Source organism: Fusarium poae, chromosome 4 (assembly GCF_019609905.1).
Source record: "Fusarium poae strain DAOMC 252244 chromosome 4, whole genome shotgun sequence".
In the NCBI taxonomy this organism is placed as follows: domain Eukaryota; kingdom Fungi; phylum Ascomycota; class Sordariomycetes; order Hypocreales; family Nectriaceae; genus Fusarium; species Fusarium poae.
The window spans coordinates 7859768-7878552 of NC_058402.1; the positions used below are offsets into that span (position 1 = coordinate 7859768).

The 18785-nt window shown below is 44.0% G+C and overlaps 6 protein-coding genes across 6 annotated transcripts; 1 reads left to right on the plus strand and 5 right to left on the minus strand.

The window, feature by feature from the left end:
* Window positions 1-404: 404 nt before the first annotated feature.
* FPOAC1_012658 (uncharacterized protein) lies at window positions 405-1811 on the minus strand (the record flags this gene model as incomplete). The annotated part of the gene is made up of 2 exons (XM_044857008.1): window positions 405-528; window positions 580-1811. 2 exons carry the CDS (start codon window positions 1809-1811, stop codon window positions 405-407), a joined length of 1356 nt encoding a protein of 451 aa, XP_044704321.1.
* Window positions 1812-2304: 493 nt separating this feature from the next.
* On the minus strand, window positions 2305-4126 carry FPOAC1_012659 (uncharacterized protein; the record flags this gene model as incomplete). Its single annotated transcript, XM_044857009.1, has 5 exons — window positions 2305-2758; window positions 2805-3353; window positions 3400-3794; window positions 3840-4048; window positions 4099-4126. The coding sequence occupies 5 exons, from the start codon at window positions 4124-4126 to the stop codon at window positions 2305-2307; spliced, it is 1635 nt and encodes a 544-aa protein (XP_044704322.1).
* Window positions 4127-5989: 1863 nt separating this feature from the next.
* Window positions 5990-8151, plus strand: FPOAC1_012660 (uncharacterized protein; the record flags this gene model as incomplete). The annotated part of the gene is made up of 2 exons (XM_044857010.1): window positions 5990-6022; window positions 6358-8151. The coding sequence occupies 2 exons, from the start codon at window positions 5990-5992 to the stop codon at window positions 8149-8151; spliced, it is 1827 nt and encodes a 608-aa protein (XP_044704323.1).
* Window positions 8152-8704: 553 nt separating this feature from the next.
* On the minus strand, window positions 8705-9027 carry FPOAC1_012661 (uncharacterized protein; the record flags this gene model as incomplete). Its single annotated transcript, XM_044857011.1, has 2 exons — window positions 8705-8752; window positions 8803-9027. The coding sequence occupies 2 exons, from the start codon at window positions 9025-9027 to the stop codon at window positions 8705-8707; spliced, it is 273 nt and encodes a 90-aa protein (XP_044704324.1).
* A 2294-nt stretch (window positions 9028-11321) lies between these two features.
* Window positions 11322-12750, minus strand: FPOAC1_012662 (uncharacterized protein; the record flags this gene model as incomplete). The annotated part of the gene is made up of 3 exons (XM_044857012.1): window positions 11322-11334; window positions 11973-12005; window positions 12392-12750. The coding sequence occupies 3 exons, from the start codon at window positions 12748-12750 to the stop codon at window positions 11322-11324; spliced, it is 405 nt and encodes a 134-aa protein (XP_044704325.1).
* A 1930-nt stretch (window positions 12751-14680) lies between these two features.
* FPOAC1_012663 (uncharacterized protein) lies at window positions 14681-17059 on the minus strand (the record flags this gene model as incomplete). Its single annotated transcript, XM_044857013.1, has 1 exon — window positions 14681-17059. The coding sequence occupies one exon, from the start codon at window positions 17057-17059 to the stop codon at window positions 14681-14683; it is 2379 nt and encodes a 792-aa protein (XP_044704326.1).
* Window positions 17060-18785: the final 1726 nt, after the last annotated feature.

Here is an 18785-nt window from a genome sequence, read left to right on the forward strand (position 1 = left end):
AACCTATCAGTTTGAATGAAGCCTATTAAGTTAATTATAGACCGGATGTCTTGTATTAGTGAACTGGATGTCTGTAAATCGCGTAGTTAGTAGTTCCTCAATTTGTGTTCATGTTCCCTCTACACAAACTATTTCATGAAGACTCTTGTGTAGTAGTGAGTACATGATACTTTATGATGGTGGAAATGTCCATGAGACATCTATACTGATTTAAGTTACAGTCAACAGGCATATAGTTCATACGGAACACGAAATGAGAGACGGTGGATACTGGGACGATTAGACAAAACACAACACTATAAATCAGGACCAGGACGGATTAGATATTCAGTATTCAACTGCGAACATTCTTGTATTGAAAGTAAGAAACGGATATTACGCCAAATTAAACCATGTAAACTATTTTATGCCCCAATAGTAACACCATTAGGCAGAACTAATCCCACAGGCAAACCGTTGATAAACCCATCGTACTTATCACCCTTCTCCTTGGCCAACTTCTCCTCAATATCCTTATACATATCATATCTACAAATGTTAGTACAGGTTTTCTCTCATAGTAGGACGGCAGAAACTTACGTATTCATCTCCTCAATAGTCAAGACCTCCTTCTCATTCTCAACCTTGTATGTTGAAACATCCTTGTTCACTGAGAATCCAATTCTCTCATTGATGTTGTATGCAGCCTTGGCGGCAGCAGCTTGAACACGTGTAGCACGTGGCAGACGGACCTTTTCGTAGACCGACAGAGATTGGGCAATGTCGCCATTAAAGTATCGCTTGCTAAACAAGATTCCAAGAGCTGCGGCATCTTCAATAGCCATGCATGCACCTTGCGACTGATGAGGCATCATGGGATGACCTGCATCGCCCAAGAGACAGACATTGCCCTTGTGAATATAAGGATACGGCTGGTGAACCCAAAGTCTCCAAGGCTGAATCTCCTTTCCGATGGCGAGATGGCCGAGAACTTGGCTATCGAGTTGAGGGTAGGGCTGTAGGAGATCCTCGACAGGGAGACTGTCTGAACCCCATGCTTGTGTGGTATAATCGCCCTGCTCGCGGGGGAAGAAGCAGTAGTATGAGAGAAGCTTGCCGCCGTTGCAAGGAGACAGGACGATCTTGTCCCACTTGCCTTCTTGGCCGCCCCAGTACTCGAGAGCGCTGTTTTGGGAGTAGTCGACGAGACCAGCCTTGACAGCCTCTTCGGTGGTGACGTTGCAGTGAAGACAGCTCTGATCAGAAGGCTTCTTCTCAGGGTGAATGCCAATGATTCCACGAACGACAGAGCCAATACCATCAGCACCAACAATCAAGTCATGCTTGGCAGTAACTCCATTCTCAAAGGTAATAGTACCGTGGGGAATATCGATAGATGAGCACTTGTGCTTGACCAATAGCTTGACAGGTTCGCCCTCTCCTTCCTCGCTCATAGCAGTATCCTTGAGCATAGCGTGCATGTACTGACGATGAAACATGTTGTATACAAAACCCCAACGCTTCTCGTAATCGTCCAAATCATAGACGCTGACGGGTTCACCAGTCTTCCAGTCGCGGTTGATAAGCTTCTTGAGAACGACGGGGTCACCCTTTGCGACGTCGACGTCCCACTCGTGAAGCCAGCGCGTTCCGTTGGCAGCGCAGGATACGGAGGCACCGACTTCACCTGCAAAGTCGGAGCGTTCATAAATTGTGACTGAGTGGCCGGCGCGGCGGAGAGCGATGGCGACGGACATGCCGCCAATACCACCTCCAACGACGGCTACTGAGAGGCGCTTCCAGTTGGGCATTGTGGGTGTGTCCTTGATCATGATGAATTGTGTATAAGTGGAATAAACTTGAAGACTGAGGATTAAGTCTTGATATGTAGATAGTTTGTATTAATGAGTTGATTGAAGTTATGAATTGATATCTCGAGCTGAGCAACCATGACTATTTAGCTTTTCATGATTGAACCGTTATCAAAGTATAATCACTGGCTATCCAGTGCATATCCGCCTTGCAACCACTATCGACATCATCAACCGCTTGTGGCTGTTGAGTGACGGAAGTTCGGAAGTAAAGTTGTCAGATAACGGATGTGGACTCGATATGCGGATGTGGAATGTTATGTTATCCGCTAGCGTCGGGTAATGCACCCACTGTATCAGTGGCTTACAGCACTATAGCCGCTTACTGTAGGGATTACAGTGAGGGACTGATAGAACGAATTGAATGTAGAACACAACAGTGAATACTACGATGATTCAGTAACAATAAGATAGTGAAGTTTAATAAAATTGTTATACATAGATGGTCATATTATCATGAGAGGAATGGATACGTATCCCACAAAGAAACGTTCAAACTCTCCCAATCCAAACTAAAGTCACCACCCTCTTCACCACCCTCTGACTCTCGAAACACCCAGTCCTGCATCGCATCATCAACCACTATATCTTCGGCTACGCTGTGAGCATACACAAACGGAAATGCTTCAGCCACAACAGGTTCTGCCCGTGAAGCCTGTGAATACAAACTGCATAGTTTTGATACGTAGCGACTTCTGCCCGTGGATGATTCCGATGACCGACGTTTGTCAATCGCTCCCGAAAGGGTTGTCAGAATGTCGAGGTAATGCGCTGCTTGTGGACTTTGAGTTGACAAGTGTCCCAAGACTCGTTTTGCGCTCTGGAATGCGTCCATTATGTCTGCTTCAGCAGGGTGTTTTGCGAAGATTTGGAGGCCCAGTATTAGTCCCGAGGCAAAGACAAGAGCCCTGAACAGGTCAGTGACAGTACATCACTACAAGAGGACTAACTTACTTCATAATACACATGTTTCCCATCAATTCCCCAGCGTCTAGGGTCTCGACACATGTTTGTGACAGATACATGGCGGCATCAAGACAAGCTGCCGCTAATTGTGAATGTGCTCCCTTGGCAAGCGGCTTTGCTATTAAAGTCGATACGAGGAACGGCCTTGTAACCAACATGACGGCTAGATAGTACAAGCACGATACATGCACCCTACCAATAGCCCCATCCCGTAGTGATTCTCCTCGTAGTGGATATGATATTCCTCTTGGTAGATCCACTGAGTCAGGGAGAGATCGTTTCCAACTCTCGATGTCCTGTAGGAATTTTTCCACTATCGGGGTTGTGACTTTTTTCTGATCGTATAGCGTGTCAGTCACATCGTTTATTATGGAGGATATTTTATTTGCCGCCATTAAACGTTCTGTTATCAGGTCGTCTGGTTGTACAAGGTCGTCAAGTTTGCTATCCGATCGGATCTGGGCTGAAGCGGATGGGCGGCCGAGAAGTGAGTTGACAAGTTTATCAAGGATGCATACGCTCAACCAAACACGTAGTCTGATTCGTCAGCAATACTTCGATATCTAGTTTCGTATTGACTTACTTTGCTAGATCTTTCTCGTCTGGCTTCTCTCCATAGGATTCCCGACTATGCAACCCCAGAGCTAGAGCCGCTTTTGCAGCTATACCGAGATACATAAATGCTGCGTTTCTTCGACACTCGCCCAGCATATAAAATGCCATGAGGATGAATATGCGCACCATTTCAAGGTCCGGATCTTCAAGAAAGCCTACAAAGGCTTGGCTACGGGCTCTGCGGAAGTAGGCTTGGCCTATTGTTCGGGAGCTCTCAAGGGATTCGCATTGCGCGCCGATTGCCATTACTAAATCCAAAGTGGCTTGTCTTTGAGGTGTAATTCGATGAGGGTTGTCTTCGGGTAGGAATGCGAGTTGAAATCCCATTATTTCTTCGTCAAAGATGTGGATTAATCCTTCGGTCTGAAGGTGTTAGTATGGAGGATGAAGATCTTTTCGCTGACATACCACCGCGTCAAAAATGTTTGAGAATCCATTCTTTTGGCTTTGACTTAACCTTGGGACTTCATTATCGTGTGTTGTGGCGGTTGGTGATTCAATCTCAAGCATAGTATCGCTCTTTTCATTATGAGAAAATGCCGAGGGTCCGATTTGTTGAGATACGAGATTGCGAACAATTTGTAAGAACGATATCGAGGCAGCGCCTCCGACGTAAACTGGTATCTGATGAGTAACTATCGGTGTTGTATTGATGTGAAAATATTACCTCTCTCGCCACGCGAGTTCAACAGCATCCGTGGTGGATTCGTAGCTGATGACGCATCAGCCTGACTATCCTTGTCGTCATCTTGCTGTGAATGAGACGGTGAAAGCGGTCTGTAGTTCTCCTCCGTTTCCAAATTCTGTTGCACGCTCTGGTTTGATACTGAGCTAGTTCGGCCCGTGCTGGCGGTTGAATTGGCAGCAGCAGCAGCAGCAGCAGCTCTCTCTGCCCTTGCTCTTGTTCTTGATCCTCTTGGCGCATACGTGATAAAGCACTGCGACTCCAGTCCTCGCCTCACGCATTGAGTACAAGGTGCTGAGCCACTACAGCGCTTTTTTGTTTCGCGGCATAAATTACATGCTTCTGCTGCTCTTTGTCTTTGATGAGCTGGAACAATTGGGCGTGGCATCATAAGGTGAGTCTGTATGTGATTGAGAAGGATGAAGAAAGTGATGATAGAGAAGAAGACTGGGTGAATTCCGATGGAAGTTCCGATGGGGAATGGCAGTTGATAAGATTGCTTCCGAGACGCTAACATTTTAGGGGTGCAGTTTGCGGGGTAGGGATACTGCTGAAGGAGCTGGTGCAGTGGTTACTGATAGCTGATGAGCGCTAACCAGGGATCCTTGTTAAGATGGACTTACCCTGTAATCAATACAACAGGACAGTCAAACACGACAGCTACCCCAAACCAAAGACGATGTTATTCCGAGATTCCCTTGTGGCGAATTTAAGTACCTAGAGATATTCTTCTTACCATTAATGTCAGGTTTTGTTGGATCCTAGCTGTTGATGGGAGGGTATATCATGGATACAATGAATCGGGAGGACTTTAATGATCGATCATGAATGATCAGAGTCTCAAACCAATTGACAATGTGTTCCCTACTGTGCTTTCTGTAACTTTAAAGATCACGCGCTGCGAAGAGTAGTCGAATAATTAGACTTAAAATTAATATGACGCTTGATATCGGGGTGAGGCAAAGGCAACTGAACATGATCATGCTCTACGGATCAATTGCGACTGGATCTTTGCTGACCCCTGCCCGTAGGCGGCCCAAGTATTCTGCCACTTTCTTATCTTATCTTACCATTCACCGCTCTCACTAGGTAGTTTCATCAAATCATCAACCACTTTCAAAGCGAAGATAGATATCAGACCCGGCAAAATACGAACGCATCAAATTAGTCAGCTTGATATACGAATATTTGACGAATAAAGATGCACTACTGCCTGCATTTTTTCCGTTTACAAGATTGCCAATATATGAGGATGCAATAACTGCAGATGAAGATATCCACCTTGAAGACCCGACCTGTAGGGATGAAATACAAGCCAACCTCGATAATTTTGCCGATTATCTTTTTAATAACTTCTTTTTTACAAACCAAGGCATTATGTAAGAGAAAACTCCAACTTTCGCTGGTATCTCACTCAGATGCTAAATTATATAGATGATATTCTGAGGGATGCTGAGGAGTATGGGATTCGTCATGATAGAAGCAGTAAGTTACATGGTCTGGTAGGACTTCCCATAAACAACTGGACTACCTAGTGGGTGACAGTAACAGTAAATGACTCAAGTTTATAATATCAATAGCATAAAGTGATGTTTATTTCGTCTCTTATCCTGAAATACTGTTTTTTCTATCTAATATCTGAGGCCAAGGTAAGGACCGAATAGACCCACCTCGGTAGCGCCGGCATTAGATCGGAGATTGATGGGCTTATCGATAGTGGATCATTACGAATGATTTGTTTCTATCTCAATTTCCATCTTCAATTCCATCCTCATTTCACCGTTACAGAGCAAGGGAAGAAGTCGGTATTAAACTTTGAAAATCGCCGAGACCACCAACCACCATATATATACCCACATCATCCACCCCAAAAATGTCCGCTACAGACGATGGAGAGCTCCCCGCAGTCTTTGAGACTACATCAAACTACGACGCACATTCCGAAAGAGACATCAACAACAACAACAACATTGTCGACAGAATTAGATCACCGCGTCATGGGCTAAAGAGGATATCCGCTGCCTGTCAAAGATGTCGCCGCCGGAAACAAAAGGTATGCATCAAACGCTCTAGCGGGTGACAGAAAGTTAGACTCCTTAGCCTTGGGATGCGGAAATAAACAGCCTGAGAAGTCCGATCTAAGCAGCATAAACGAATCTACATATGCTCCTGGCGAACAATCTTTCCGATTCCCTGATAACGCCGTGGAAGGTTGAACAACAGCTGACATGTCATTTGTAGTGTGACGGCATACATCCTGTCTGTGGAGCTTGCGCTGCTGCCAATGTCCCCTGTGTACCTTCAGATCGCCTCGTTGTCAGACAAGACAGGGAGTGTGAATGTGACTATCTCAGAGGTCAAGTAGAGCGTCTAAAAGATCGCGTCAATGAACTGCAGACCCGGTTGACGATGCAATCGAGACTTCCCTCGGAAGCACTATCCCAAGACACCATGCAGTTGCGTCCCATTGAACGACTAGAACCAGATGGATCTGTGGCAAGTCTTGAAAGAGGCTATGTTGGACGAATGCTTCTTCCCACGTTCCGAGGAGCGAATGCCAATGGATCTTCCGAGACTGGTTTCAGGAGTGGCCCTTGGCAGTTGTGGAGTGGACTTTCTGCTAGCGACACGCCTCCGACTGCCACGTCAAACACGTTCAACCTCCATCGCGATGGAGTTGGATTGATAGACGTGTTTTTCGATCGCAGATGGCCGCAGTATCCCGTTATTCACCGACCAACATTTATGGAACAGCACTATATTCCCTACTGCAACGGACAGACGCGAAACAGACTATCTACGTTTGAAGTACATATGATTCTCGCGATAGGAGCTTCGGAAAAAGCGCGTAGTAGTTCGGATGCACCCGTTTCTCACGAATACTTCTTTGAAGCTGCGGTGAGAGATCTTGACGCTGTTCTGGCAGCTGAGGATATTGATTGTGTGCGGTGTCTTTCTCTGCTTTGTCTGTACGGAAGTAATGAACCTCAGTCTGTCAATTTGTGGTACACCGTTGGTATGGCTTTGAGGCTTGCGGTTGGCATCGAGATGCACAGAGAAGAGAGTCTGTCGCAGAGATCCCTTTTGGACGCGGAAATGCGAAAGAGACTTTTCTGGAGTCTGTACACGATGGATCGAAGCGTGTCGATATCTCTCGGTCGACCACTCGGAATCCAAGACGCAGACATAACTGTCCCCTTTCCTCTTATTCTTTCCGATGAACAACTCGCCGGCCCGCCAGACCGCGCTATTCCCAATATTCTCCCTGATGTCCGAGACATGTCAGCCTTTCGCCACATCGTGGAACTTCGCCAGATCAACGGAGGAATTTATTCGGCTCTTCATTCAGCTGGAGGTGCAAACTTGGAGAGCGCCAACCTCGACGCCATCCGCCACCAGCACTACACTCGTCTCAACGCGTGGCTTCTGTCCGCTCCGAGATATCTCGCTCCGCTGTCAATGTATCAGACACCTGAGTGGTTTCAGATTGCGTACCACCTAGCTGTTATCAATCTCCACCGCCCGTCACACGCTTCTCCCGTTAGCAGCGCCGACGCGATTCGGCTTTGCGCTGATTCATCGATAAGTTTGATCAGTTGCTACAACGCGCTGTATGCCAAGAACAAGATCATATACACTTTTGTGGCGCTTGATTCTTTGTTTTTGGCAGCTGTCACCATGTTGCATTCCATCCGTGCGAGTTCTATTGTTCGCCACGAATTGACTCGGGAGGTGGTAGAGTCTAATATTGAGACATGTGTGAGACTCTTGTCCAAGATATCACACGGCAAGACAGTCGGAGAGCGAAGCATACAGATTGTTCGAAGGCTGGGAAATGCGACGCTGGCGGTTTTTGATAATAGTTCATATGCCGAGGCTGATATTGATACAGAGTTTATGTCGTGGTTTGGTGTCAAAAGCCAGAACCCAGTGAGGCTGGAGTATCCTACGCCAACTATTGATACTGCGTGGAATGATTTGTTTGAGCATGGGTATGACTTGACTAGTTTCCAAAATGGCCATCTGCTCTTATAGTTGCCCAAGGTTTAGCTATATACGACCTAATATTATACTCCAAATAGGATCAAGTCACGTATTAGTTTTGTCTCATACATCAAATGGCCAATATTTCTGACCCCTAGTATTCTTATGTGTGAGCAGGGATGGCATACGTATGGGGCCGAGACATCCGGCACTTGGCGTCCCAAACAATAAAAGCATATGAATGTCTAAGCCAGGACGGGATGAAATATTGGTGGCTGCATCCATGTGAAGACTAGAAATGAGACAGGCATATGCCGGCTAAACATGTGCGGGGACGTCAAGTCAAACGTAGACATTCGCCAAATGTTGCAAGTGCAATGCCATTTCACCAGATACAAAGTTCCAAAGTAAAGTATATAAATTCAACCAAATTGTAGTAGAAGCGAATACGAGACAACAGTCAACCCATTGACACGGAGTAGCTAGCAATGGCCTTCCCCGTAAGTATCCTCCACACCATGTTCCCATTATCCAACCAATCAACCCATCCTTCACATCCTAGCAATCATAGAAAGAGCTGTGAGCTGCTACTGCAACTGGTCCTCTAGAGGATGTCGACACAGTTGAGGAGAGCAATGTTGATGAGAGCGCCCTGAGATAGTTAGATACCAGTCGGTTGAATAGTGTGAATGTGAAACTTACAGTAGGGGCATCAGTCTTGCAGCAGAAAGCGTCAGACTTGCAGTTGCTACCAAGGACCTGAACGGCGCAGCTCAGGATGCCGTTACAGCAGACCTGCTTGCTCTGGGCAGAGCAGACGGGCTTGTTGTTGCCGTTGTCGTGACCAGTGCGAGCCTCAATGTCGGCGGGAGCAGCAATGGCAGCGGCGGCCATGGCGAAGACAGCGGTGAAGGTAGAGAACTGCATTTTGAATAGAGTTGAAAGAGCTGGTTGTTTGTGGGAGTGAAGAGTGTTGGAAGATGCTGTTGGAAGATGATGTTGATTGTTGGTGGTGAGGAATTTGAGATTGAGAGGGAGGATAGTCGGGTCTTTATACTTGAGAGACTCTCACCAATGCACACTTTGACCCCCCAGCCATGTTTTCCCTTTCATGTTTCCTCGGGCATCATCATCTGGCTCACGATCCTCAACAGCATTCAGCTGAACCTGGGATCAGTGCACCCAGTGGAGACTGACTTGACTGCCCGCCTCGCCTTGTACTCTTCCCCCTTCCCCCCTGTTCATGATCTACCACACGGCAGATCCGGGCATGGTAAACCCCATGACATTAAGCTCAGATCATATTGCATTTCCATTAATTTACTAACAAGGTTAATTTATGCTTTAGTGTAGTAGCATCATTTGGATTATCCTACTCTGTACTATAAACAAACCGTAACTAAAATAGTTAGTCAAATCTTAAATCGAACACGGACAACTCCACGGCTTCGTTGACGATGCGGGCACGATAAACGCCCGCCCGCTAGAGCAACTACTTGAATAAACGCCCGTAATGTGGGGTTGAGCCTCAAAACAGAGCGCGGAAGAAAAACAACGTCTCGTCGGGTGATTCACTCCGGGATCGAAAAGTAGACATCGTCATAGAGCCTCATTTTTTTCCTTGATTGTCAAAGCGGCTAACTGCATTCAATACATGAGGCTCTTGGGAAGAGCTGCAGTCTCAGGCCTCAGAAATAACTTGAAATGTGACAACGGCAGGTTTGGACAGCAGATGAGATTACACAGCAGCAGTTATCGTACAGTAGAACCGTTGTCTGTCTTTTCGTGTAGTGGACTGACTCTTGTACTACACAGGGGACACCCTTGTCTAGCCACGTCGTCAACGACATGATGCCCATGACCTGCAGGCAGTTCTCATTCGATGTTTGTTTCTCTTATGGAGTCCATTGTCTGCATTATCGTGGAGCAGTAAATGAGCTGGAGCAAGTTGTTTTCCCTAATACGAAAGATCCACTTGTCATTGCTTCTTTGTCAACCCAACTCGTTCCTGGTTTGCGATATCCCGGCTTAGTTGCCGCTGTGGAACGTTATTTGTAAAAGGATCGGCAAAAGATGGCGGCATCTTGCAATGCCGATGGTCCGAAGTTGGGCGCGAGTCGCGAAATCATTGGTTCCCATGGAAGTTTACCCGAATCTTGTATCCTTGTTTTTGGGATGATGACCGTTGTAACGATCATCTACGAGTGCGTGCTGACTACATATTTACGAAAACTATGCCAAGTAAAGTACATCGCAAGAAATAACTGACAGAAAAAGAAATGTCGATGTAATTGCCGTTGCGCTTAATCATGGCTTTACCATTTCGTGTCTAGCTAGGCGAGCCCGTCCCTGGCGCATAAAACCTTGTAAAATATTATTTTTTAAAAAATAGTTCTAGGCCAAAGTGGATAAAGTCGAACGTTTTTAACCGAAGCTGTGCTCAATCTAGCATAGAGCCCAACGGTCAAGACATACATGAGAGACGAAACTATCCAATGGTGGTGCATACCCTTGCCAATCTTCACCATACCTGGCCATTCCTTTACTAAACTGAGAAAAAGGAAGGGGAATATACGACAATGTCTCAGAGCCTTGTAAGTCTGATCCTCGCCGAGTCCCAGACCCAAAAGATCTGCAAACCACCTTCTTTGTTGAAGGGAGCCTCCGTTCCGCCACGGAGATTCCACTTGTCATTAATAACGAGTACTTTTCTACAGTAAATCATTGGGCCACGTCCTTGACCAAGAGCTACGCCAGTGTTCCCCCAGCCTCTAATACGCCGAGAACAAATTCGTCCAATGGGTGAACCTGGGTGTTTTGACGCAAGCCACTTGCGTTTTAAACTATTGAAATTCTCCGAAGATCTTTACCGGAATAATAAATAAATAGTGTAGTCACTAGCCTAATATCGGATTTATCTATATAGAATCTATAATATGATCGGCGTTCCTGGTGTATCACGGCTGGTATCTAGATAGATAGTTACTGGTATGAGTCGTTGTAATTACATGAGTTGGCATGATAGGGGATAAAGCCACTGACGATGATCTTGAACGGTGAAGAGAAGTGGCTTGCAATCATGCGACTTTGAAACAAAGAGTATTTCGTCGGTGTGATGAACAGGTTATACAACAGATTTGCTGGATGGAGTCTTGTTGGGAATAATTTTTTCAATTTGTTCACCGTTGACGATAATGTTGGTTTTCTATGATTAACCTTGATTAGTTGAGATCGCTGGTAACTTAGCACGAATCATGATTATGCGACATGTTGTAATGAGGGAGATGTCATGCCAAGAAAAAAGAAGTAAATGTGGCCAGCTGAAAGTTCAAAGTTTTGAGTCAGGGCGAAAAGTTGTCTTTCAGAGGCACAGATGAACAGGGGACGAAATGCAACATGACTAGTCAATTGACCGGTCCGGGTCGTCGCTTGACAGCTTTTTGAGTTGATGATTGTTGAGTAAACATTTATTCACATCTTATTTCAGGGAAGTGATGATTTTAGTTAAACATGTATGTGTGTTCCTTCACTTGGAAGACCGAGATGTTTATACACTAAGTAATAACACTATTTACTTTTGGCAATCTTCTATCCAAACAAATAGTTCGAGAAATAAATATCATGTAGTTACCCTAATGTGCTCATTAAGAATCCCACTGCGGTTCCGAAGTGGACGGATAGTTAGTGATCAGATGATATGATTCTCGCTATTATCAGGGATAGCAGATCCTTGCAACAGAGCATCACCGGCCCGCTTCCGCTTCCGCTTCCGCATCCTCGTATTCCCCTGTTTGTTGTCTCCATTAATAGCTGAACTCCCCATAGCCCTACGAAGAGTGCAATGCCTTGTTCATCCTGACTCGCGCACTTACGCGATGGTTCTAGGCCTGACATCAAGGCCGAAACTGTACTGTGATCAACATTTTGATGAAATGAGATCGTGTGATGTCTACATCAAATTACTAATTAGACCCAAAAGTCAGGACGAAGTTGATGCGATTGGTGAACAAGGTGACTTTTGTTTCTTTTCTTCAGCGGCACAGCTAAACTTTATTTCGCCCCGTTCGTATTCTATATCCATGTATAACAACTGAGACAGACAAAAACCCTGTTACGTCTTGCTTTTTGGAGTATCTCCTTTCTTCACAATTTCAAAGACCAGAACTCTCCGATTAGATCAACTCCCCAATCACTATGAGGTTTACTCTCAATCATTTTGAATCCAGCTTTTGCGTATAAACGCCTCGCACCCTCCAGCACATTATGTGTCCAAAGGTCCACCTGCTCATACCCAGCCTCTTTAGCAAAGTCGATGCAAGCTTGGATCAAAGCGGTTCCAACGCCGAGACCTCGTGCGCTCTCTTCCACTATAAGAAGTCGAAGTTTTGCTGTTTTTGGTTTCTTATCTCGAACTAGCATGATGCAGCCGAGGAATTCGCCATTGTTCTCGGCAATCCAGCAGCGCTCAAGGTTTGGATTGAAGTTGTCGAGAAAATCTGCTGTGATTCTTGATATCAAAGGCTCGAATCGGGTGTCGAAGTTGTATTGTTTTTCGTAGATGATGGCGTGACGATGTGTGATATAGCCCATGTCACCAGTTCGGTGAGTGCGTAGGGTGAATTGGTTTTCAGAGGGTTTGCCAGATGCCATTTTGAATTCAATTGATATTTATTGATAATTGTGTGTTCTATGGTGATGTTTTTATGTTGTGTTGAAGCAAAAGCGGGTATCACGAATGTCAGTAGCAGGGCGTCGTGTCAACGTCAACTGTCAAACAAGGGCGTACCGCTAATGTAAATGGCCAGTCTTTCAGTTGTGAAAACCGGCAATGCTTTCCTGTCAGTGGAGGTAACTCCAGTCCAGAGAATGATCTAGAAGTCTGAAGGGAAGAATAGCGAATGACTGGGTTTTTACTAGGCGGCTTTAGGTTTAGCCACAAAGATAAGCCCCTAAACCCAATGGACTATCAAAAGACTTTTATACTTCACGGCTCGAGATCAGACCAAGACAGTGTGTTTCAAGGAAATGTCATGGAAAGTAGAAAACAGATTATCAGATTTCTTTCCAGGAGATGCCTTTTCATGTCGAGGATGCAACAATGACTCCTTATCGATAACAACAGGTATCGTGTAGTGATAAAGCTCTCAGGCATCGACACGTGACGCTATAAACTACTTATCAGTCTGCAGTACATGCCGGCTGAAATTCCGCATTTTGTACTGCATATCAAAAATATCGACTTTCAAAATATCCTTATCCATGTGAGTGTTGACTTCATTCGTCTCGACATGCTGAGATTCATCAACAAGGGCACCCTTCGAAGCTCCCTTGCTCTTAAGTGGTTGTGGGCCTGTATCGCGAGTCCAGTACATGAAGCTCTGGGTTTCACAAAAACTCCGGACAGTGACTAACCTCATGTAGGGTGAATCATGAGAGGGATTCAACAAAATTCCCCATATACGCAGCTGGGAAGCACTCCCATGGCAGTTCGAATACGGTACTAGACAGAGGATGGATCCCTTTTATACGGCGACAAGAGCAGTACAAAAAGCGTAGGTGATTAAATAGAACACATAAACTGAATCTGTCTTGAGTTTGGCAATTGAATTACGATCTTTAAGAATATGTCAGCCTACAGCAATACCCCAGAAGTGCAAAAGTACCTATGTATATGATAGTAGTCAGAATCTATAAGACGTGTAGGCAACGTCAGTAACAAATCTGGTATGGGAATACAAATGGCCGATCTTGCAAACAATCCCAAGTATGCGTTGTGATCAACAGCGTTCCAAGTCGCCATTTGGTCCTGGCAATCTTATTTCACATCCGTGAAATGCAGGGACACTCGTGACAGAAATATGTATCCGAGGTATCTGAATCACCCACTGTTAAAGCAAAAACGATTATCATCGTTGTGTAATTTGATGTTCATATACTTCAACATCTGCAACTAACAAACTAAGTCATTCAAATATCTTCAAGCATTCAAAGCTTCATTGAACCTATGACCTGAATAACTGTCGTTACCAGTTGACTATAAATTGGCCTTTTTTCTACCTCAAACTCAAACCAAACTTATACATCAAACACATCCACATAAACCAATACATACAGCAATCGAAACAACACGCTAGATAAAGACAATCATCAAAAACTACTATCTACTAAAAAAACAATCAACATGTGCGTCAAGATTGAGGATAGAAAGGAGTGCCGGGTTTGCGAGAAGACTATTGGACCAGTCACGCATATTGAACGCCTCTGTTACAAGGTACTGAGGGATGAAATACAATTCGGGGAATGCGGCTTGATTGATAAAATTGAAGCCAAGACTTGGATTGAGGAGTGCAAGGACTGTGAGGAAAAGCGAAAGAAGGCTCAGGAGGATAAGTAGAGGATATGGAGTTTCTACATACGAGAGAGCAAAGACTGGGAGTAGATAATTAGAGATGCTAGTTTAATAAATACACAGCTACCAATATATACAAAATTTCCACCGGAACGTAAGTAAAGAGCGTTTCCATATTATCAGGGCCAACTATCGTAACATGCTAAAATTCAATTTTACGGTAATACCATGTCAACCAACATACCAATTCGAGGTCTTCGTCTCTTGGAGCACCATTGCTCCTACCACTCCAGATCGTTCTGTATAGCTTCCTGGCAGACCACTCGATAAGAGCAACAACAGTTCTTCCGCCATTTCGACATGTTTAACATCGAGCGACCCAGGGTCCAAGCTGATAAGGTCGACCGTACATATTCTTCGACAATACACACCATCATCGCCGGTATGTTGAATAGCGACCAGTATACAATCAGAAATGCGGGTGATATCTGGGTCAGCTGATTTAGTAAGAATGGCAAACTCTTCGCAGCCGTAATCTCCTTTTGGACTTATGCCGTTTGAGAAATCGTTGGTGCGCTCACACGCGTCTGAACGTTCCGACTTCAACATATAAATCTTGTCACTTTGTGGTAACCGCAAATAGAGAGATGTTACTATGGTCCTGGATCCCAGGGGAAGAATGAAACCTGTTGTGTGAATAACCAAGCGGCCGTTGTCTAAGCGCCTTATGAACTCTGGGTCTCGGTCCCACCATGAAGAAAGCTGACTCTTTTGCTCATTGTGTTCAAGCCTGGGTTGGCTCGTACGAAGGAGACTGAGAGGTGCCCACCGGTAATTTGGGACATCAATCTTTGGCCCACTTAGGAATAACAGCTGTTTTGGGATCACCTGGAACATTTGCCAAAACTTTTCAGTTCTGTACTCAGCTTCCGTAGCTGCCAGTTTTGCGACGTCAAAGTCAAGGAGGGCCCCAAGACAAAGTGGTTCATCAGTTATGACGCTAGTACTCCGGTGATAAACGGCTGATGCGGCGGTCATGAGCCTTCTTGCAAGTTTTTCTCCATCACTCTGCTCGCGTTGGTCTTTCAGATCGGGAACTTCCTTGCCGTACCTCTTGTGAAACGCTTCTATTATCCAGGAACCCTCATCGTTTCGGACGGTGAATTCTCCTATGCCCAGCTCTTCACTCGTAAGAGCAGGTAAAGGCAGAGTCAGGTTCCAGAACCGGCCTCGTAGGAGTCGATGTGACTGGGTGCTATGGCGTAACTCCCAGTATGCCGACAAGATTGGGGACAAGAACGTGAGGCGGGTAATAACATCTGAGCATTCCTGTAGCTCAACAACGGCGTCGTCTACATTGAGAGTCCGATCTAAAAACTGGAAGTGGAGGACCTTTGCCAGGAAGCCTTCCTGATATGTCCATAACCTTCGAGTCCATGATGACGTGAAGATTCTTAGAAGGGTTTCGACATGCGACTTTCCTTCACACGTGGTTTCCAAGATCCAAGAGTCAAGAACCAGAACCACGTCTGCGTCTTCGTATGTCTTTCGCATCAGCCCAAGAGATATGTTTTGCGCAGCTTCGAGTTGACGCCCCCAGCAGGGGGCGCATGACTCGACCGAAACGCACTTGCATCCACAAGTCTTGTCTGGTGGAATGCAAATAGTGTCCAACCAAAAGTAAACATAACATCCGTGATTGCTTCTGATGTCTCGTACATACTGGCTTAGTCTCCGAAGCTGGCATCTGGGTATGGCATTCTCCGAGGTGTTGCCCAAGCCGTCCGACCAGACATGTGAAATGGCAACATACTTGGTTCCAGGCTTTGCCTCGATCAATTCAATTTCCGCTTGATCATCATCTGGATCCACTGATTCAATGAGAGGAATTCTTCCCTTTTGCAGTATCTCACAAAGTTTTGATGTATCGGCCTTGACAAATTCACAGCAGCAGTCCAAGGTCGCGTGCTTGGTTTTGTATGTGTCATCATCAAGTACCCTCGCTTTGCATCTTTGTGGGGTGCAAAGGCGGCCCTCGTCCTGTGGATGACTGTTTTGGCCTTGTATCAAGACTTGTGTTTCTTGTGTGTGATCAACGGGTTCTGAAGGCGTGGTCTGAAGTGTCTGTCGAGTGGTCGTAGCCTCAACAGCTAGTGGATCCAAGTGATCCACAGCAGGTTGAGGATTGGTCATGTTGAGAAGGAAATAAAAGCAAGACGTGTTGAAGCGCTGAAATACAGTAACCAAGTCTGCTGGGCACCAGCCATTTAGCCGAAACTCTGTGTAGAGCATGTTTGTGGTTGCGAGATTGAATGCCGTGAATTGGCGTCCGATGGCTGGTCGTTGATGGACTAGTTGGAAATAGGTTTCGTTGCCCATTTCAAAGATAATTGAGGTCAAGAGTGAGATATACGATGACCTGATATCTTCAACATCGAATTCCATGATGAAGTCGTACAACGGAATTTCATCATCCTTGCCCGTTTCGATTGGGATACCGAAGTTCGTTCGAATGAAACGTTGATTCAGTAAACCTATCTGGAGGAGCGTTTCGACGTCGGGATTTTGACCAGGTTTTGCTGTCAAAAATAGTCGGGGTAACTCTCGCATGGTTAAAACTGGATACGGGGGATTGCCCTTCCAGTCCACGAAGTTGGTGTTCTTGACTTTGTCTTTTCCGAAAAAGTGAAAGAGATATCCGAACAAAAGCCACCTTTCCACCATGGCGATGAATCTTCGGTCGGGGTTTGTGAAGTATTCACCCCATTTCATAGGTGTACAGGGGCCCCAACCTTGGCGTTCCGGGTAGTGAAAGAAATCTTCACCATCGTACTGCTCCAAGCTTAATAAAGTTATCTCGGGACAACGATGTAGAGAATTTTGAGGACGTGGAAGAAAATCCATGATGAAAGAGAAACTCAGATGTAAAGACAAAAAGACTACTGATACTTTGGTCTTGCAAGAATTAGTGTTTATATATCACTCTTTTACAATTGTATACTCCACTTTGTAGGGGATTTAGATGCTGTGAGTATTTGCTACCTGAATCTGTGTGCCTTATTCCGTGTGCGGCCTCCAGGCTGAACCACGCTGTTGGCGTTATGGGAAAATCGTGTCAATTAGGCTATGTCTCGGGCTTGCTGTGCATGGCCATGCGTACAGATGCAGGCCGACCGTGGCCTATAATGACAGGATTTCCAGGCGTAATAGTTCCTGGCTGTGCATCGTCAAGCCTATTCTTTGAGGAGTACCTAGTTATTAGAGTTTGGTCCAAAATGCGCCCAAATGCATGATACATAGGCAGCACATCATGCAGTGGAAATTACACTAGGGATGAGGTGGGCTTTGTACGAGGCAGACCAGGCAGACCGGTTTTGGGCCATTTCTGTCAAAATGCAATCAGCCTAACTAAGCCTCACTCATAAGAAACATCATTTTAAGTATTATAGTTTATTTTTTATAATCTCTTAAGCTTTTACTTAGGCCTTTTTAATTTTCTTAAGGTTTTTAATAAAAGTTAATCTATTTATATAAATTAACTTATTAATAATTCTTTATATTTAAAATTCTTTTAAAATTAAATTTCTTAATTAAAATATAATTTATATAATATAATATAAATAATTTATAAAAAAAGCTTTAATTATATTAAATAAATAATAATAATTTCTTTTTTTTATAATTATTTTTATAAATCTTATATAATATAATATTAATTAATATTAAAATTAATAAAAATAATTATTTAAATAAAATATATTTTAATATTATTAAAGAAATTATTAAATATTATAAAAATATAAAATAATTATATATAAAAATTATTAATTTTTATATTATAAAAAAAAATTTTTTTTTATAAAAATTAAATTAATAGCTTTTATTTATAAATTAAATATTATAATTATATTTAATAAAAAAAAAAAATTAAAATAACTATAAAGATTTAAAAAGAAACTTATAAGAAAATTAAAAGCTAAACTATTTAAAATATAAAATATATTTCTAGAGATATTTAATATATTAATTATATATAATAATTAGTTGAATTAATTAGAAAAGTATATAATAATAATAATTAAAGCCTTAAAGATATAGCTATTAGAAAAAGTTAAATAATAAAGCCTAAAGCTAAAGGCTATTTTAGTATAAATAATCTAGTTAATTAACCTTTAAATTCTACTCCTGTCTTTATAAGAGATTCATAATATTATCAACTGGGGTTAAGTGTTGTAGTGACTCCTTATGCAGCGTAGGGATATAAGGCAATGTTGATGAGGTTGCATGATGCATCTTCACGGAATCGTCTACTGCGTGGCGTGGAGAGATGATAGGA